We start from the raw sequence: 18,700 nt of genomic DNA, 5'->3' as shown, positions 1-18,700 counted from the left end.
TTCCACACAAGGTTATGGTTAAGGAAAGGGTTAGGTTAGCGGCTCTCTTTATCTTTGCTGACAGTTTGGAGCTCCCACCCCTTTTTGGAGCTTGCTTGCAGCTATATTCTTCTTGAGAATTCTGGTAGCTCTGTGATTGGCCAAAATGCTAAATTCGACTATTCTGATCATCTCTAATTTTCCCTGTGGACCACAGGAGCTTGACTTTTGGCCTAGTTTGTTTATGATCTGAATTTCTGAGATCTGAATTTAAGAAATGTGTATTTGTAGTTCTACATTCCTCCTTAATCTGAAAATTTCAACCTGTAATATTATAATATAAAAATGTCTAGAAAATAATGAACAAAATTCACATTTAAAAACTTTAGTTATGGTTTTAGCTCCATAAACCACAGCTAATTAGAACATTATTGATGTTTATGTATAGTTATGTGGACTGGGATTTTGGACTAATGAGATTTCACAGTGGGTGGGGCTACCCGGCATGACCCGGCAGAAATAGAAAATAAGCAATGAAAAAAGTCCTGTCGCTTGCCGCTTGTCATAATCGCACCTGGTTAGGGCAAAACTCTGATTCACATGGAAGAGACCTTTTATCGCTTGTCACTTTATCACATTGTGTCTGGTTAGGACACAAAGTAACTGTATAACTAAACATAATAAGTTACTTCTCACCAATGAGTGGCACGTTCTCTGAAGGAGGCATGCTTTCGGCGACCAATAGCTGAAAGACAGTAAGGGCCAGTAACACTGTGACCCCTAAAGACACTTTCTCTCCAGAGTCAGCTGGCAGGTAGAAGCCCAGCGGAGCCAGGAAGGAGATCATCATGCAAGGTATGAGCAGATTGAAGATATAAAAGGTAGCTCTTCTCTTCAGGTGAAGCGTATAGGTGATATCTGGATAGGGGTCTGAGCAGCAGCCATAAAGAATAACGTTCTTCTTAGCTGGCATTCCCAAAACCTCCCACTCTACGTTCTCCACAAAGTCAGCCAGATCAGCACTGTCCAGAGAGTTGTGAAGGTCCATCTGGTTGCCATTGTGGGTCCAAGAACCAAAGGTGAAGCGGCACTGCTGTGCATCAAAGGGGAAAAAAGACACATCCACTTTGCAGGAGCTCTTGGTTATTGCTGGCTGGTCCCACAAAATCTGGCCGTCATGGTGGATCACCACATTGGTCTCCATGGAGCTGGAGAACTGTTCATCTGCACTGGAAGACAGAAGGTAGAAATCAAGAAAGACTTGATGGTGGCTAGTGGTTAATGCGATGTTTGGCTTATTAAAAGCCTACAACATTGCATTATTCATTAAACATACAACTAAAGTACTGATACATATTTAATCTGATGAGAAAAAGTGAAAGTAAAGAGTGTCATGGTACAGTGTAGTGTAGTGGGACATAGTGTACACTTCTCAGGAGAGTACTCTCTATCCCACTACTTCACTTTCAAAGTTACCAAGAAGAACCTTGCTTACCATAAAACTCTGCGTGAATTGTCCTTGAGGTTCATCCTTTAAAATTAACAACATCTACACCTGAGGTTTCATCTTATTGTTGCCTAGTCTCAAACAATTAAACACAGATCTAACTGAACAAGTATTTTCCACAACCAGGATCATAAACGCTATAGACATTGAGGGTGACTGATATTCAGATTACTGGTCAACAGAAATGGATTTTTCAGTGGTTGATTCTTAAGTTACATTTGGTCCCCTTAAACCCTAAATGTGTGTTTACATCTTTGAAGACAACCACACATCACAGAGCCATGGCAGGGAGTGGATTTGGATGGCTATTTGAATCTAAATATTTTGTTTGTGGTTTGCTGTCACAAAAATGTAAAGGACCAGAATGTTTCTAAAAAGTAATTACTAGACTGTGTATGTTTTGCTATGACGAGCTTTCTGGACATAAAAAATAAATGAGTGGTGAGCTCAGGCCATCTGTCAGCTGACCAGCATCAGATCATCTGAGTTTAAGTATTTAAGACTTTCTGCTTGAACTTGTCAAAGCTTCAATATTCTGGTCAAAGTTCAAGGGACCCTTATATGTAGAGAAAAAGGAAATATAAGAATACTATATACTATACCTAGATTTCTGCATGAATCGGTCATGAAATCCTCTCACACATAATACAAAAAAAAAAAACACACAAACAAAATTTGGTGGAGATTATGTTGCCAAAGGCGGGCCAACCAGTTATTAAATCCAAGGGTCCACATAGAGAAGGTATAGACAGGGTGTTCAATTATGCTATGAAAATGTACCATTGTTTGAGTGTTATTTGTTTAAGCAAACTATCGATGTGACTATGTTGAAGATCGGATACAATTTTGGAACTGGTTTAGAACATTTTCGCTGATGCTTTGGAGTGCAATTTCACTATTTATTTTTTTTATAATCTTTTGAGCCCTATAATATCAGCCTGTTTGTCTACAGGGAATTAAAGGAATACTGTAGTTCACCCAAAAATTTAAGTTCTGTCAAAAACATATTCGCCCCCATGTCCTTCTAAAAACTTGACATTTTTCTTCTGTGGATGCATAAAGTTGTATTTTAATAAATAACCCAGTCCGTCTTTTCAGTACAGTGGCAGCTGATAGTGACTCACTTTAAAGTTAAAAGTAAAAAGGACCCAAAAGTATCATAAAAGTAGTCTAAGTCACTCTTACATCATGTACCAAGTCTTCTGAAGGCATACAATGCGATGTGGAGGGAAACAACATGAAATGTAAATTATTTTTTTGTAAAACATCCTTTGCATGTTGATGAGCACTATGAGAGAAACTCGTTCACAATTTTTTTTTGTCAGCAAAACTTATTGGATGCCTTCAGAATACTTGGAATATGACCACATGGACTAATTTTATGATACTTTTGCATAATTTTTGAAGTTTGAATGTGAATATACACAGCAATTTTATTAAAAAGATGGGTCAGAATATTTATTAAAATGTATCATTTTATGTTCCACATAAGAAAGAATTTTCATTTTTGGGTGAACTACTCCTTTAATGATTTTTTCATTACACCAATGCAGTTATTTCCATGTAGACAGAATAAAATGGTGTTGAAAACTGGTGTGGTCCTTATCTAGCAACTTGTTAGCAACATACTGTTTTAAAAAACTCCAAAATTATTGTTTGGGGTACGACTCAAGTGTGTGTAATTTAGGTTGTAGAACAAAACGTCCAAGTATCTTCAAGTAATATTGACATGGACATTATTTCACTCAAAAATCTAAAACTGCCATTATAAAAATCCATAGAAAATTAAGAGGGAACCTATGGCTCGAAAATGCACATTTTCCTCCAGGTTTATGGACTACAACTTGAATCGCTCTATTAGATTGATAGAACACCACGTATGGTTGTAAAAACGTATGGTTGTAAAACCATTCATTAAAGTGATAGTTCGCCCAAAAATGAACATTCTCTCATCATTTACTCACCATCATGCCATCCCAGATGTGTATGACTTTCTTTCTTCTGTTGAACACAAACGAAGATTTTTAGAAGAATATTTCAGCTCTGAAGCTCCAAAATCCACATAAGGGCAACATAAAAGTACTCCATATGACTCCAGCGGTTAAATCCATATCGTGATATGATTATTTTTACTATAAATCCTCCTCCCTGCTCAGTCAATCTCCACTTTCACATACTCCTTCTTCTGTATTTGGTGATTCACATTCTTCATTCATATCACCCCCTTCTGGGCAGGTAGGAGAATTTATGAAAAAAATGACTTAAACATTGATCTGTTTCTCACTTGCACCTATCATATCGTGTCTGAACACATGGATTTAACCAGTGGAGTCGTATGAATTACTTTCATGCTCACTTTATGTAGATTTTGGAGCTTCAAAAAAATTTTTTTTTTTTAATTATGTGACAATTTGAAAGCGGAGACTTTCAAAAAATATTTAAAAAATATTTTAATTAATTTTACAGTTTTGTTAATAAATTCAGCAGGATTACACGTCATGAATGTGACACCAAACTTTGCGTTTCTTGAATTCAAGCAGATGAAGGGCTATATCTGGGGCCTATAAAATTAAAATGTGAAGACAGAAACTAATAATAAAAGTTATATTTTTATTATATTTAAAAAATAAGTGAAAAGACCAATAATATTGCATATTTTGTCACACTGAAATGCTCATTCTACAGTACAGCATTGATTTTGAGTTGGATGCAGATGTAAATTTTCTGGTATTCACAACAGTAAGGTTATCTATAACATCTATAAAAACACCTTACACCTAATTTATGTTGCTAAATTATTCTGACATGACTGAGTTGGAACTTTTTTCATCAGGTTCTTATTGATTTAAATTCAGTCATCTCTTGGAATTCTGAAGGCAAACAAAACCAGTTATATTTTCTTACACTCAAAAAATATATTTTATCCTGTTTTTTAAGCTAAAGGATTGACGCATTTAGAAATGATGCATTTCTATTTCATCTTTTAAAAAAAGTGTATTTTGCATTTGCCCTTATGATAATTTAAATGTTTTCATTTATTCATAGTTTTAACAGTGGTGTTTGTAGACCATGTTAAGCACATGGAAGCATGGATCTTCACAACCATGGTTAGATGTAACTTGATTTCTATAAAACAAACTATGGCAGTTTTGTAATTATAAACAGTAGGCCTACCCTAAACACATTTAAAAACAATAAATACAAAATATAAACATGTTGTAACAAAAATGAATTCTATTCTCTCACTCCCCTAATGTAGACTATTACAAATTTAATAGAGCTGAAGTAGTGATACAGTGGTGTAAATATGAGCAAAGAAGGCTGTGAAAAATATCTGCATTGTTTATCCTTTTGATCTTTCATTCAAAATAAATCACAAAAATCTAACCTTTAATTGAAGTAAACTAATTGAAAGAGGGGAAATATCTCATTATCAAATAAATATTTTTCTCAAAACATGTTGGCCCCCTAGAAATTCTTATGAGTAAAATATATCTGAAATATATTCCCATTCATATTTTAAATTTTTTTAGTGCACCTTGGTGACTAGGAATATGAAATTGTTCAGCCATGACTTCCTGTTTCACAGGGGTATAAATATGAGGTAACACACAGGCCAAATTCCCTTAATCATCAATCACAGTGGGTTACACTAAAGAATATAGTTCTGATGTGCGGCAAAAGGTTGTTGAATTTCACAAAATGGGAAGTGGTTATAAGAAAATAGCCAAAGCATTGAAAATGCCCATTTCCACCATCAGGGCAATAATTAACAAGTTCCAATCAACTGGAGATCTTAAGAATCGGCCTGGAAAAGGACGTGTGTCTATATTGTCTCCACGCACAGTGAGGAGGATGGTTCAAGTGGTCAAAGAATCTCCAGGGATCACAGCTGGAGAATTGCAGAAATTAGTTGGGTCTTAGGGTCAGAAAGTCTAAAAAAATATATATCAGACATCACCTACATCACCACAAGTTGTTTGGCAGGGTTTCAAGAAAAAAAGCCTCTGCTCTCATCCAACAACAAACTCAAACATCTTCAGTTTGCCAGACACTACTGGAACTTAAAATGCGACCGGGTTCTATGGTCAGATGAAACAAAAAAAGAGCTTTTTGGCAGCAAACACCAGAGATGGGTTTGGCGAACACAGAGATGAAGTACCCAATGCCTACAGTTAAATTTGGTGCTGGATCTTTAATGTTGTGGGGCTGTTTTTCTGCCAGAGGTCCTGGACATCTTGTTCGGATACATGGCATTACAGACTCTATCAAATACCAACAGATAAAAAATAAAAACCTGGCTGCCTCTGCCAGAAAGCTTACAACGGGCCCTGGTTGGATCTTGATCCAAAACAAACATCAAAATCAACACAAAAATGGTTCACTGATCACAAAATCAAGGCTCTGCCATGGCCATCCCAGTCCCCTGACCTGAACCCCATAGAATACCTGTGGGGTGAACTGAAGAGGAGAGTCCACCAACATGAACCTCTGAATTTGAAGGATCAGTGGAGATTCTGTATGGAGGAATGGTCTCAGATCCCTTGCCAAGTGTTGTCCAACCTCATTATGCATTATAAGAGAAGACTCAGAGCTGTTATCTTAGCAAAGGGAGGTTGCAAAAAGTATTGAATGAAAGGGTGCCAATAATTATGGCAAATGCGTTTGAGTAAAATATTTAATAATGAGATATTTCCCCTGTTTCAATTGTTTAGTTCAATTAAAGGTTAGATTTTAGTGATTTCTTTTAATGAAAGATCAAAAGGATAAACAATGGCAAAAAAAATTCAAAGCCTCCTTTGCTCATATTTACCAAGGGTGCCAATATTTTTGGCCACCACTGTATGATAATATTTATTATGAATCTATTTCTGTCTAAAGTACAGTTAGTGTTACTATAGTAAATTCAAGGGTGATGATGTAGATAGGGATGTGCCCAAAGCCGAATACCTTATTCAGAAAGGCACGAATAATGACTTCAAAACGAATAATGGATTCATTCGAATAATATAAAAAATATTAGTTTGACTGATAATCCAAGAAACACACGCATAAAGCGACATTAAAAAATTAACATATTCTAAATTACAACGAATTTATGAATCTGTGCAACCAAAATTTCTGAAGTGTAAACCTTATGAATGAAAATGCGCATGATGTGATTTCAGATCAGATGGCCGTTGTCTCGACTCCATTTGCGGTCTCTGTTAATTGTGCGCATCTGGAGCTTGTCAAATGTAATATTAACTAAGATACAACATCAAATACACTTTCCACTTCTTAAAATGTCTATGTTAATGTATCACACGATTCACACGTGATTCCCATGTATTTATTTATAGCTGAAACCTGAGTGCGATGTTAAATTCCTGATTGATGTGATGAATCGGTTCACATCGGAGCTCGTCTATCTGTCTCTTAAAGTTGACCACATTTATATCAACATCAGCGATTAAGGTAATTAACTGGTTCTCTGGGAGTGGTGATTACTGCTTTTGGAAAAGGTCATGAGGCATCAGTGTATTACTCCCTGTTAAATATTGATTCTTTATGTATATGTTTTGCTGTTCTCTGTTTAATAGACGAATCAATAAAAAATGTTAATCACAAAAAAAACAAAAAAAAATCCCTGATAGACTTAAGAGACTTTCACCTGCTTGTAGGCTATATTGATTTATTATATTTCTTTTAATGCTTGAATTTGTATTTATTATTCACTGCAAAATGTGTGTTTGACACTTCACATTTGCTTGACACCTACTGCCTCCAGAATTATGTTGTTATACATGCACAGACAAACGAAAATTCTGTTTCAGAAAATTCAAAATTTCTGTATCAGAAATACCAGGAGAAACCAAAGTTAACAACATATTCTACAGTTAATGTGGCCAACAAATTCAGCTTTATCTGGTAAGATTTTTTTTTAATTATTATAATTTAATTAAATAATAATTGTAAAATAATAATAACAATAATAATATTTTATAATGTATTATTATTAGGCTCTTATTATGAAAAGGCATACACAAGGCTTATTTTATTAATAGAAACACGGGATGTGTGGGCAGCAGGCTTTGCTTGCGATCTTGCTGCCTCTTGTGTGTACAGGTGTTTTCAATTTACAGGAGAGGCGGTGCGAAGCATGCCAGCGCAAGCACACTGATGCCCCCTACTGTTTCAGTTCAAACAATGCTAGCGAGAAATATTGTATTCCGTGTCTCAGGTGAGTTGTAGCTACATTTACTTTAACAAATGGTTAAAGAAGTAGACTTCGATATTTTATCTTATTATTGGCAAATTCGTACATATTCTATAAATACCCTGAATAACATATAAATAGCAATAATCGCATCATGCTACATTTAAGTTTGTGTTATAAAGTTCAGGAATATCTGCCACAGCGAGTACTACATTCTCTGTTTTTGACTATGTAAAAGCTCCATGCCTTTTGATTGGTTGTAAAATAAATCCCCTCTGATTGGTCAATGACAAGCGGCAGCCGCGGAGAGATAAAATATTTGTATCTTGCGTGGTGTGCGCCACAAGCTGTCATGCACATCAAAGCGGCAGGATTTTCTTGAACGAGCTTGGAAAGCGGCGCCACTTCGACTGCCACATCCGTTTCGCGGCCTCTCTCTCACTGAAAATTAATAGGGAGCATGCGGTGGCCACGTCCCATGTAAAACTGCCTTAAGAGTAACATTTAAAAAAGGGCGTTTCATTTAGTTTTAATGCACTTCCAGTTTAAGCCCCGCCCACACCCAGTTCTATCCGAATACATAGATAGATACAGATCATTTTGTCATATTAACAAATACAGATACAGATAGAGATAATGACTTCGCTGCACACCCCTAGATATAGAATTCTGTGCCGAATTCAAATGGTTTCCGAATCTCGTGCATGAGATTCGGAAACGGTGCATGTTTAAGAGTTTGAGGCCGGTCTGCGAGTAAAAACGTCCCTGCTCTGCTCTGTACATTGAGCCCTATCCAATACAGGTGCATTAGTGGAGGTTGTGACTACGGGTGGGCTTCAGTAAAAATGGATGGGCCAAGTTTTTGCCCAATTTGTTTTTACCTAAATTGTCCTTAACAACAAAGCGCCACATTCAAACAGTTCTTTCACACTTTCAGAAATCAGAATTTATGCATTTTTTAAACAATTTTATAATTTGGGTGACACTGGCCCTTGGCAATGCCACTGGTCACTAGACTTCAGAATCAGATGAACCGCGGTACAAATGCGCACCAACCCATATTATGGAGAACTGATATATTAAAAGTCTAGATAAACAGGGGCCTGGCCAGCTCAGTGGTAAAGACTCTGGCTACCACCCCAGGAGTTCGCTAGTTCACTAGTTCAAATCCAGGGTGTGCTGAGTGACTCCAGCCAGGTCTCCTAAGCAACCAAATTGGCCCGGTTGCTAGGGAGGATAGAGTCACATGGGATAACCTCCTCGTGATCACTATAATGTGGTTCGTTCTCACGTGGTGAGTTGAGCGTGGTTGCCGCGGTGGATGGCGTGAAGCCTCCACACACGCTATGTCTCCGTGGCAACACACTCAACAAGCCACGTGATAAGATGCGCAGATTGACAATCTCAGACACGGAGGCAACTGGGATTCGTCCTCCACCACCCGGACTGAGGTGAATCACTACATGACCAAAAATTAAAAAAAAAATTAAAAAGTCTAGATAAACATTTTTATGCAAAGAGGAACTTGACGATCGATTTTATTAATATGACTGATAAACGCCCCCCCATTTGTAACCTAATGCCTCCTCTCTAGTAATTTGCTCTCAGCGCCCCCTGGCACCGTTTGAATGCCCCCGTTGAAAACCCCTGATGAATAAGAGTATATAGAATGTGTCCTTGGCCACACCAATGTGACAGACAGAACTTGACATTCTGGTGGATGAATCGATGAAACTTAATACCAATCCGACCTACTTGTTATATAGGACAATATCAGGTCTCCATACATAACTACTAGGTATACGTATGGTATCAAGCCCATCGTAGTCTGTCTTATTCCAGGTGAGGTAGGCATCAAACCACACCTGACGAATCCACAGGTATGTTGTGAGAATCTGGTTTCTTTCATCCTAGAGAAAAAAAAGAGTGGATTTCATAATCTGTTTTAACACATTTATTCCAGCCAGTGAAATAAACACCAAAATCACGAATATATTAAATAGTTTACTTCGTAAAGCTGTTGGATCAATTACATGATAATTTTTTTTCTGCAATTCATACATACTGTACATACAGTGACTTACACACCTTCTATGATGACCATGATTTCCATTTCTGCATATAAAGTTGGGCTTGAAATCTAAAATGTTTAACCAGCATGCAGGAAGCCATTTTGCTGTCATGTGATAAGAGAACCATTAATCAGGAAATGAATTCACTGTGTAAGGCTCAGTGACTTTTTGAAAAATATAAGATAATATTAGATAATCTGACATTACAAATTTTTAGTTCAGATTGTAAAATGACACAACCTTCAAAAATATGTTGGAGTACCTATTTTAAGTAATGATTAATTTGTGTACACACATACAGGTAGTTGTAAGGAAAATATTTGTATTACCTTTTACACCACTTGAAATTGAGCCATTAAAAACCAACATGAATACAAATATTTCATTTCTAAACATGTCTAAGAACTTGATATTTGTGTTTTAAACTAAAAAAAAAAAGATCCTGCATATCATCTCAGACATTCTTATGTGTCAGTGAATAGTTCATATTCACTAGCAGTGTTTTTATCACACCAGGCAAAATATGGGAGCCTTCTTTACATGAGAAACATTTAGATGTAGTTGAAATACAGCTTTTGATTATGTTGTGCTCAGACAGCACTATTCAAAGTTAAAGACCTTGGGCAAAGCAGCACTCTGAGCCGAGACATAGAGAATAAAAATTAATGTGTGATTAACTTGTGTGAGAGACATTACCATATCAATGATCTGGGAGAGAGTAATCTGCAAGGTGACGTTAATGATGTTGTCCGTATCCTCCACGGGCCTCAATGCATTGGTGTAATTCTTAAATAAATCATTCAGCAGCTTAAATGCATATTTCCCCTGGGCACACAAACATACTGCCGGAAAGGAAGAAGAGAGTGAGAGAGAGAAGTTTGGGCTGATTTGTTTCATTCAGGTTGATTTTCTATTTTTATTATTATTTTTCTCCCAATTTGGAATGCCCAATTCCCAGTGTGCTTTTAAGTCCTCGTGGTCGCATAGTGATTCACCTCAATCCAGGTGGCGGAGGACGAATCCCAGTTGCCTCTGTGTCTGAGACCGTCAACCCGCACATCTTATCACGTGGCTTGTTGGGCGTGTTGCCACGGAAACATAGCGCGTGTGGAGGCTTCGCACCATCCACCGCGGTATCCACGCTCAACTCACCATGCGCTCCACCGAGAAAGAACCACATTATAGCGACCACGAGGAGGTTACCCCATGTGACTCTACCCTCCCTAGCAACCAGGCCAATTTTGTTGCTTTGGAGACCTGGCTGGAGTCACTCAGCACACCCTGGGATTCGATAGCGAACTCCAGGGGTGGTAGCCAGTGTCTTTTACCACTAAGATACCCAGGCCCCCTCATTCAGGTTGATTAATCAATGAAGGTATTTAATCGAATGTTTGAAGTTTGAGTGTAAGCACAGACAACACACATAAAAATGCCTATTCTCATATTCTTCAATAGCTTGGTGACATGCAGTGTCATAGTGAGGTTTGACAGTGTCATATGGTGAGTCTTCAGGGCTGAAAAAGTCCATTTGACTTCATTTACTTTTCATTATACTGTCCATGAGACATTGCATTACTCTGCAGAATCAGGAATAGTGACCTCTGAAAGAATATTGTTCTGCACAATTACTGTCACACCACAAACTATTTAACAGGCTTAATTATCTTTGTTTTATCTTGAAGAAATTGAAAATATGCCCTGCACTAATTTCCTTAGTCTCCTGATTACTGTTACTGACACTTTGATTAGTCTGTAGGACAAGTAAACAAACATAACATAATCAGCACAGCATTACTGCCCCACTGATAAGACCAGCCTATCCCTCACTGCTGGTCAAGGCTGGTTAGTGCTGGTCTAGCTGGTGGACCAGCATAGTTATACTGTTAGCCAGTGAAAAAATGCAGGTCAACCAGCGTGGTCTTTCCCAGTGGGCACACCAGCATCCATAACAACATTTGCCAGTGACCAGCAATGCTGGTGTTTTCAACAGGGAAGGCAAAATTTTGATAAAATCTACTACAACCAATTTTCCTTTCTATTAAAACTATTTTAAATTATAGTAATGCTCTTTAGGATATCTTTGTGCTTTTGCATTATATAGAGCTCTGGGCAGTTGTATTCAACTACAATATTAGCAAATTTAACACTAGCATTGTGTGCCCAACATGATCACAAGGGAAATTGTCATGTTGCTTCCGAAAGTTTATCTACCTTGAAATCAACCCCATTCAGCCGAATTACTGACAAGTGTTATCCCCATGTTGGGCCTCATGTATTCAGATAGAAGACAAAGGCAGGCCTAACACAGTCGTAAAACCTAACTGAGGCCCACACACTCCGTCATAAATCTTACTGATAAAAACCACGCCAAAATCAAACAGAGTCCAAAACAGACTACAAATCCCATGAAGCCTTGCTCACTAAAGGATCAAACTCTCAACTCCTATTGGATGAGGCACACGACAGAACGCCCCTCAACCATGACATCATCAGGAGTAGAAATACCGCTGAGATGCTTCCGGGATTTGCTTCCAGCAACATTGCTCGCCATGCGTAGACGCAGCTCATCGCTGCTCTCAGGTGTAGCCTCGTGGCACAAGGAAGTAACATCCAACTTGAAACTGTGGCCATACAATCTCCATCTCGCTGGACGAGTTGAGATTACTCTGTGTTCCACCGAACACTCTAACGGAGCCGAAGGAGACCACCGAGCAATCCGTATCTTCATCCGTTTGCCTGCAGAAGTGAAGAGAAAAGATTTCTCTTCCCTCTTCAATCAAGTCGATGTCGCTGATTTCTCCGCCAGCCCGCCAAGAATCAGCAGCCATACCGCCCGCCGACAGAGCGAGGAAACGGCCTCCCGTCATCACCCGAGCCTCGAGGAACCGAGTCGGAGTTAAAGGACGGATGAACACACATTCATCTGCGTCCTCATATGATTCAAGTAAGAGGTTTACGTCTGGGCAGAGATAGAATATTATAGTGTGTTATTCTTGTGTATCATGGTTATTGCTTGTACAGTTTATGGACCACCGAGTCCGCTCATTGCTGCTAATAGTACTCAAGGTATTACTGTAATGTACTGTTATCACAAATGAGATCTGCTGTGTTGTAGTCCAACCTCATTGGACTGTTGTGTATTTCCACCATCGCGGGTGAGACCGGCACACTGAGTTTATCCATTAAAGAACCAAAGACTGCGGGACGGTTTACGAGCCGTCCACTGCGTCTCTGAATGATTAACTAACAGCTGCTTTCTCTCCCACCATCGCGAAACCGGCTTTGGTGCCACCACTTTAATCTCTCTCTCTCTCTCTCTCGTACTAACCACACACACATGCGACCCCTCATAAACATTCTCGCACACACTTTTGGCTAGTAGATAACTTTGTGATAAAGCTCAGCTTTGTCCCTAAGTTATAGTACAAGCGGAGACACGCGGTAAATGGGCAGAAGCCATTAACCGGCTTCTCTTCGCCCACATTCTCTGGCCGGACATTTCGCGTGACGTACTCTCCACAAGAGTCACATCCGTCATTTTGTGCGCGTTACACCTTACACACACACACACATTCACACACACACACACACACACACACACACACACACACACACACACACCTACCTTCCTCTCATGTGTTATAGGCTTATTTTGGTTACCATATCTAATCATGTCACTGTTTAGTTTGTAGTTGTAAGTCGGAAGTTTATTGACTGCATTGTATTGATTATTAATTGATATTACTGCATAAATAAACTTTGTTATATTTCAAAGAGAAGTGTTTTGGTTTGTTTTGCATACACCTGTGTCAAATGCTGACAGGGGATGCCAGTGCTCGGATTCAAGCCTTCATTGTTTCTTTTCGAAGGTCGATATTCTTCGGATGTCGATTTTCCTAAGAGAACAATCTAATATTGAGACTGTTATACCATCTGGTTATTAGTCCCTGATTCCAGGGTGGTACCCCGGCGATATTAATCTTTATTAATATTCTATTGATTTTTGATAATTGATCATTATCTTTGATGATTGTTGAATTTGAAGGATCAATAAGCTAGTGTTCATTTTAATCAATGTTTCATCAATGTTAATAATTGGTGATTATCTTTGATAATTGTTGATTTAAAGGATTAAAAAAGCTAACATTGATTCTCATCAATGTTCTATTGATTTTAATAATTAATAATTATCTTTGATAATTATTAATTATTGCCAATAACCTAACCCTCTCCTGAATGTGGCGCACTACATTTAATGGTGTGCCGTGTGAGGTTTTAATGAGTTAGATTCTATTATTTAATTTAAATATTAATTAATAACTAAAGAAATAATTATTAATTATTTCTGATAGTAACACTGATCTAAACAACCAGTAGAACATACACCCATCAGACATTTTTGCATCAATTCAAGCATGAACACATTTCCCTCTAGTGCTACTTTGAGCGTGTTGCATAAGCAACCTTTTTGATATGGGTTCTGGTCCTGCTGGAACCAAGAATTAATCACATTCATGAATTGAAGGTTACATTTTAACTCAAAAATCACATTTTTACTCCACTGTTAGGTTATTACTATGTTAAGGGGTTTGGGTATATGGTTCATAAAATATGCAATCCTGTTGACTGTATTATCCTACAGCATTTATAACTAAAAATAAAACTCGCTTTGCACCCCACTCTGTGTATACTGTATTTCCAGCCTGATTTCATGAACTTGACCATGACAGCATTTTTGCAAAATTATATTAGGTGCTTTATTACAGGTTTTTTTTAGCGGTCATCTAAGTCCAACGCTCTATCAGGTGAGATACCATGGAAGCTAATCACATTGAAATATGTGTGTAAATGTAGGTGGGTCTGTAATATAAGCATTAAAATTGATAGTTTTTCGAATGATGTGTTATAGTGTTTCAATATCATAACATTGCAGTGTGTGAGTAATAGTGCAAAAAATATGTGTTTATAAAGTCATAAACAGCTGTTGTACTCACGATTCATGTGAGAGTGTATAAATTGCACAGTTGTTGTAGCGGCTCTAGTGTTTTTTGTAATTAACATTTTTATTGATTCATTTACACATGACAGAGAAAAACTCAACACATATACGAAGAATCAACATTTTACATTTAAACCCCACTAATACAATCCCACCCTGACCCACAACGAACACCCCTGTGGTCCCACATAATAACACATACACAATCCAAAAAATAAATAAAAATAAATAAATAAATAAATAAATAAAATAATAATAAACATACATGATTAAACTAAACTACACTCTCCACATCCCCTCCCCGAAAGTCCCCCCCCAAAATGTAAATATTTGCCCCATTTTTTAACAAATAAGTCCCTAAACCCCAGCCTTCGGCTTACAACTTCCTCAAATGCAGCTACCCTCCCCATTTCCACACACCACTCCGAAAAATAGGGTGCTCCACTTGACTTCCAACCCCTTAAAATCACTTGCCTGCCGATCATGAGACTGATCAGATCCTAAGCACCTCTAGTGTTAATTTCACCAGGAAACTGCAGATAAACGTAAAACATGGCACATAAAATTCAGTTTTCAAAAATGTAGTTATAGTAATGTTCATTCTATGAGACTAGGTTGGATATTTCATGTGAAAACTGGAACTCACACGTCCATACAGTATGTTCATCAATACTTCCAGTGATTCGCATTTCAATAAGCACATACTGATTTCAATAGCAAAACTTTCACAGTACTGTTGCCGAATTTACACTGTGATCAATCTGGTGTGCCATGCATCACAAGATCAAGCGATTTTAAACACATTGTTATAAATGCATTACGGTGAACCACTAAAATATGGGGACAGCCTTCACTTTTATTTGCTTATTAGTAACCAGCTGGGTGTCAAACTGCAGTTCCAGGCTATAAACTCTATATGACTTGGCTGCCAGCTCAGGGTGGCCTGATGCCACATTTATGATGAATGAATGAGCTAACAGACTTTACCAGCAAGTGCCAAGAACTGGCGTACTGCAATAATCTTTCAAAGAGCAGTCCATTTATATTTGGCCTCCAGTCCAGCCATGCCTGAACTACTGCCACACCAAATGCAACAGGTCAACACTAGTAACCATGCAGGTTTATTCAATTGCTCTAGACTGTTTACTGATGATGATGAGTGGGTCAGCGCTTTCCCTGCCGCATCAATTCACTCCAAGAGCCAGACAAAACAGGGCTCTAATCGAAGGGAAGAATGGAGGCTGTGGTGTGAAAAGGATGTGTGAAGTCCAGCTGGCAGGATTACTGTCCTGCAGCATCAATTGAGCAAGTGTGCAGAAAGTATCAAGTTCTTGTAAGCAAAGGTGCTGCTGTCAAAGGATTTCAAAGAAGCTTGACATTGACACTGACTGTTTGGGAAAAAGATAGAGTTCCTGTAGCCCAACTTATGTTTTACACATAAAGAAATAGTGATATATTTTGGAAAAATATGTTTAAAATTATGTCCACTCACATGAGATGTAGACTTCAGACATATTACATGCAAACTGAGCAATTGGAATGGGAATGCTTATGTAACCGGTCCTGCTCGACCCACTACGAGAGGGATTTGAACTGGCGTCTCCGGCATGGGAGGCAGGCATGCTAACAAGAAAGCTAACGCCTCTAACGTCAGTCGCTAGTGCACCTCTTGAGGCCAGGGGAGTGAGGTTTACACACTGCACAGCTACCTACTAGCTGGTTACCATTACACTCACCCCCCTAAACCTCAATCCCATCTGGGTCACGGCACCAATGTAACCGGTCTTGTTCGACCAGCTCTGAGCGAGATTCGAGCCGGGGTCTCCGGCATGGGAGGCGGGCGCACTAACGAGGAGGCTAAAGGCTACAGCCCTTACTGTCAGTCGCTAGTGTACCCCTTAAGGCCAGGGGAGTAAGGTTTACACACTGCACAGCTACCTACCAGCTGGCTACCATTACACTTACAGACATCTTTTTCCAGATATTATAGGCCTCCTTGGGCTTAACTGCTGAAGAATGGATGACAATGTACAGGTACTATAAATGTGTTATAACTTAAATGTATGGTGTCTTGTTGCAGTCACACAGCAGCAACTGGGATCATCTTTAACTTCACAGACTGCCATCACAAAACGTTTCTCAATGTTTCATAGTGAAATCCAGCTGGATCATGTCATCCCCTTAGTGAAACAAGACTTGAATAACTACAAAATCACTGAAACTATTGTCACTTTCAGTACAGTTCAACCATTCCTGTTTTTTGTTTTTCTCTTCTAAATAATTAAATAAGACCCACTGAAAAAAAATTATAGTAAATTGGACTTCAACAGAATTACTATACAGTACTGTTTTCTAAAGGCTATATTAGAGGGTTTAAAGACAAAAAAGTTGGAGCTTATCATTTTAAAAAAGCATTTATTCATCTGTTAAAACTTGTGTATTATTTGAACTATAAATTATTGTTTTTATGGTCGTTTACCGGGATTATAGTGTTTACGGCATTACATCATCATGGCAACAAAGTTGTAAAATTGGATAACTTTACACAGAAGGGGTTAGTAAGCGATTTTATCACTCTAAAATCATGTTTATATGCATATTGTTTATGTCTTGTGGCTATTATTTAGAAACAGTGAGTATTTTATTGTTTACAGATTGGCCCCATTCACTTCCATTGTAAGTGCCTCACTGTAACCCAGATTTTTGCTTTTTTTAAAGAAGGGGCAAGTTGTAATACATTTTGTGTTAATCAACATTATGCTACAAATGCCGCTGATTGATCTTAACTTGTACTGAACCCAGAGTATTCCTTTAATAACCTGTTCTTGTAATTGCCACTAAGTTGCTTTGTAAGGAACATAATTGTACATGTAAACACAGAATAGAATCAAACTGCATATTTACAAACTATTATTACATAAATTAATGTTACATCTATTTTGTGAAGCAAGCACAAATATTGAATTTCTTACATCAGTTGCAAACTTCCATACATTCAGCCACAAACACAGGTAAAGGAACTCCATTTATTCCAACACGAAGACTAAAAAGGTAGCCACTCATTTTTAATACACAGGTATTGCCTTTCTGAATAATTAATAATAATAATTGAAAAAGCACCCTACGCAGGGAATTGAATAGGAAATAAGGGTGATTCTGGTCTGTGTCTACATGTCCTTAGGGTGATGAAAGCATTAATTATTTATCAGTGGCCCAGCCTTCAGAAGGTCAGATATCTATGGAAGACGGATCCCGCCACATAATAAAAAATAAAAGAGCTAATTCTGACTTTTTATCTCACATTTGTGACTTTTTTCTCTCAATTGCGACTTTATATCTCCATATTATGAGATAAAAAGTCACAATTACATGATATAAACTCGTAATTGCGTGATACTCATAATTGCAACTTTATTTCTCTCAATTTTGACTTTGTAACTCGCAATTGTGAGTTTTTACCACACAATTACAAATTAATATCACACAATTACGAGTTTATATTTGCATTTGCAGTGGCATTTCTCGTCATTGTGTTCTCTCGATGCGACAATCTTACAAATATATCATTATCACAATTAAGTTAAGAGTATATAACCATACTATACGGGCATAAATCATTTGACTTAAAACAGTCAACGTTTCTTGTAGCTACAGAATAAAGCCTGCAAACGCTCGTATGCGCTTTCATTGCCTGTACATAAGGGACCGTCTGAAAATTTCACCCCCTGCGCTAAAACATAAGCGATGTCCAATCAACTGACTTATGCCTATTATATATAAGTTAGCCAATATATACATATATATATATATATATATACACACACACACACACACACACACACACTAGCAGCCAAAAGTTTGGATTACTTTACAGATTTTGCTATTATGGAAAGAAATTGGTACTTTTATTCACCAAAGTGGCATTAAACCGATCACAATGTATA

General features: G+C 37.8%; 1 protein-coding gene across 1 annotated transcript in view; it reads right to left on the bottom strand.

Annotated features, from left to right (window-relative positions):
- LOC127428588 (neuronal acetylcholine receptor subunit alpha-9-like) overlaps positions 1–18,700 on the bottom strand; it is a 29,229-nt gene that overhangs the window by 3,762 nt on the left and 6,767 nt on the right. Inside the window, exons 3-6 of the mRNA XM_051677011.1 lie at positions 11,224–11,271; positions 10,454–10,608; positions 9,441–9,595; positions 676–1,208 (exon numbers count right to left, since the gene is read on the bottom strand). Coding sequence (XP_051532971.1) covers positions 676–1,208; positions 9,441–9,595; positions 10,454–10,608; positions 11,224–11,271 — 891 coding nt within the window. The remainder of the gene's footprint in view (positions 1–675; positions 1,209–9,440; positions 9,596–10,453; positions 10,609–11,223; positions 11,272–18,700) is intronic.

This window comes from Myxocyprinus asiaticus, chromosome 38, assembly GCF_019703515.2.
Source record: "Myxocyprinus asiaticus isolate MX2 ecotype Aquarium Trade chromosome 38, UBuf_Myxa_2, whole genome shotgun sequence".
NCBI lineage: Eukaryota > Metazoa > Chordata > Actinopteri > Cypriniformes > Catostomidae > Myxocyprinus > Myxocyprinus asiaticus.
This window is presented reverse-complemented; position numbering and strand designations above follow the sequence as displayed.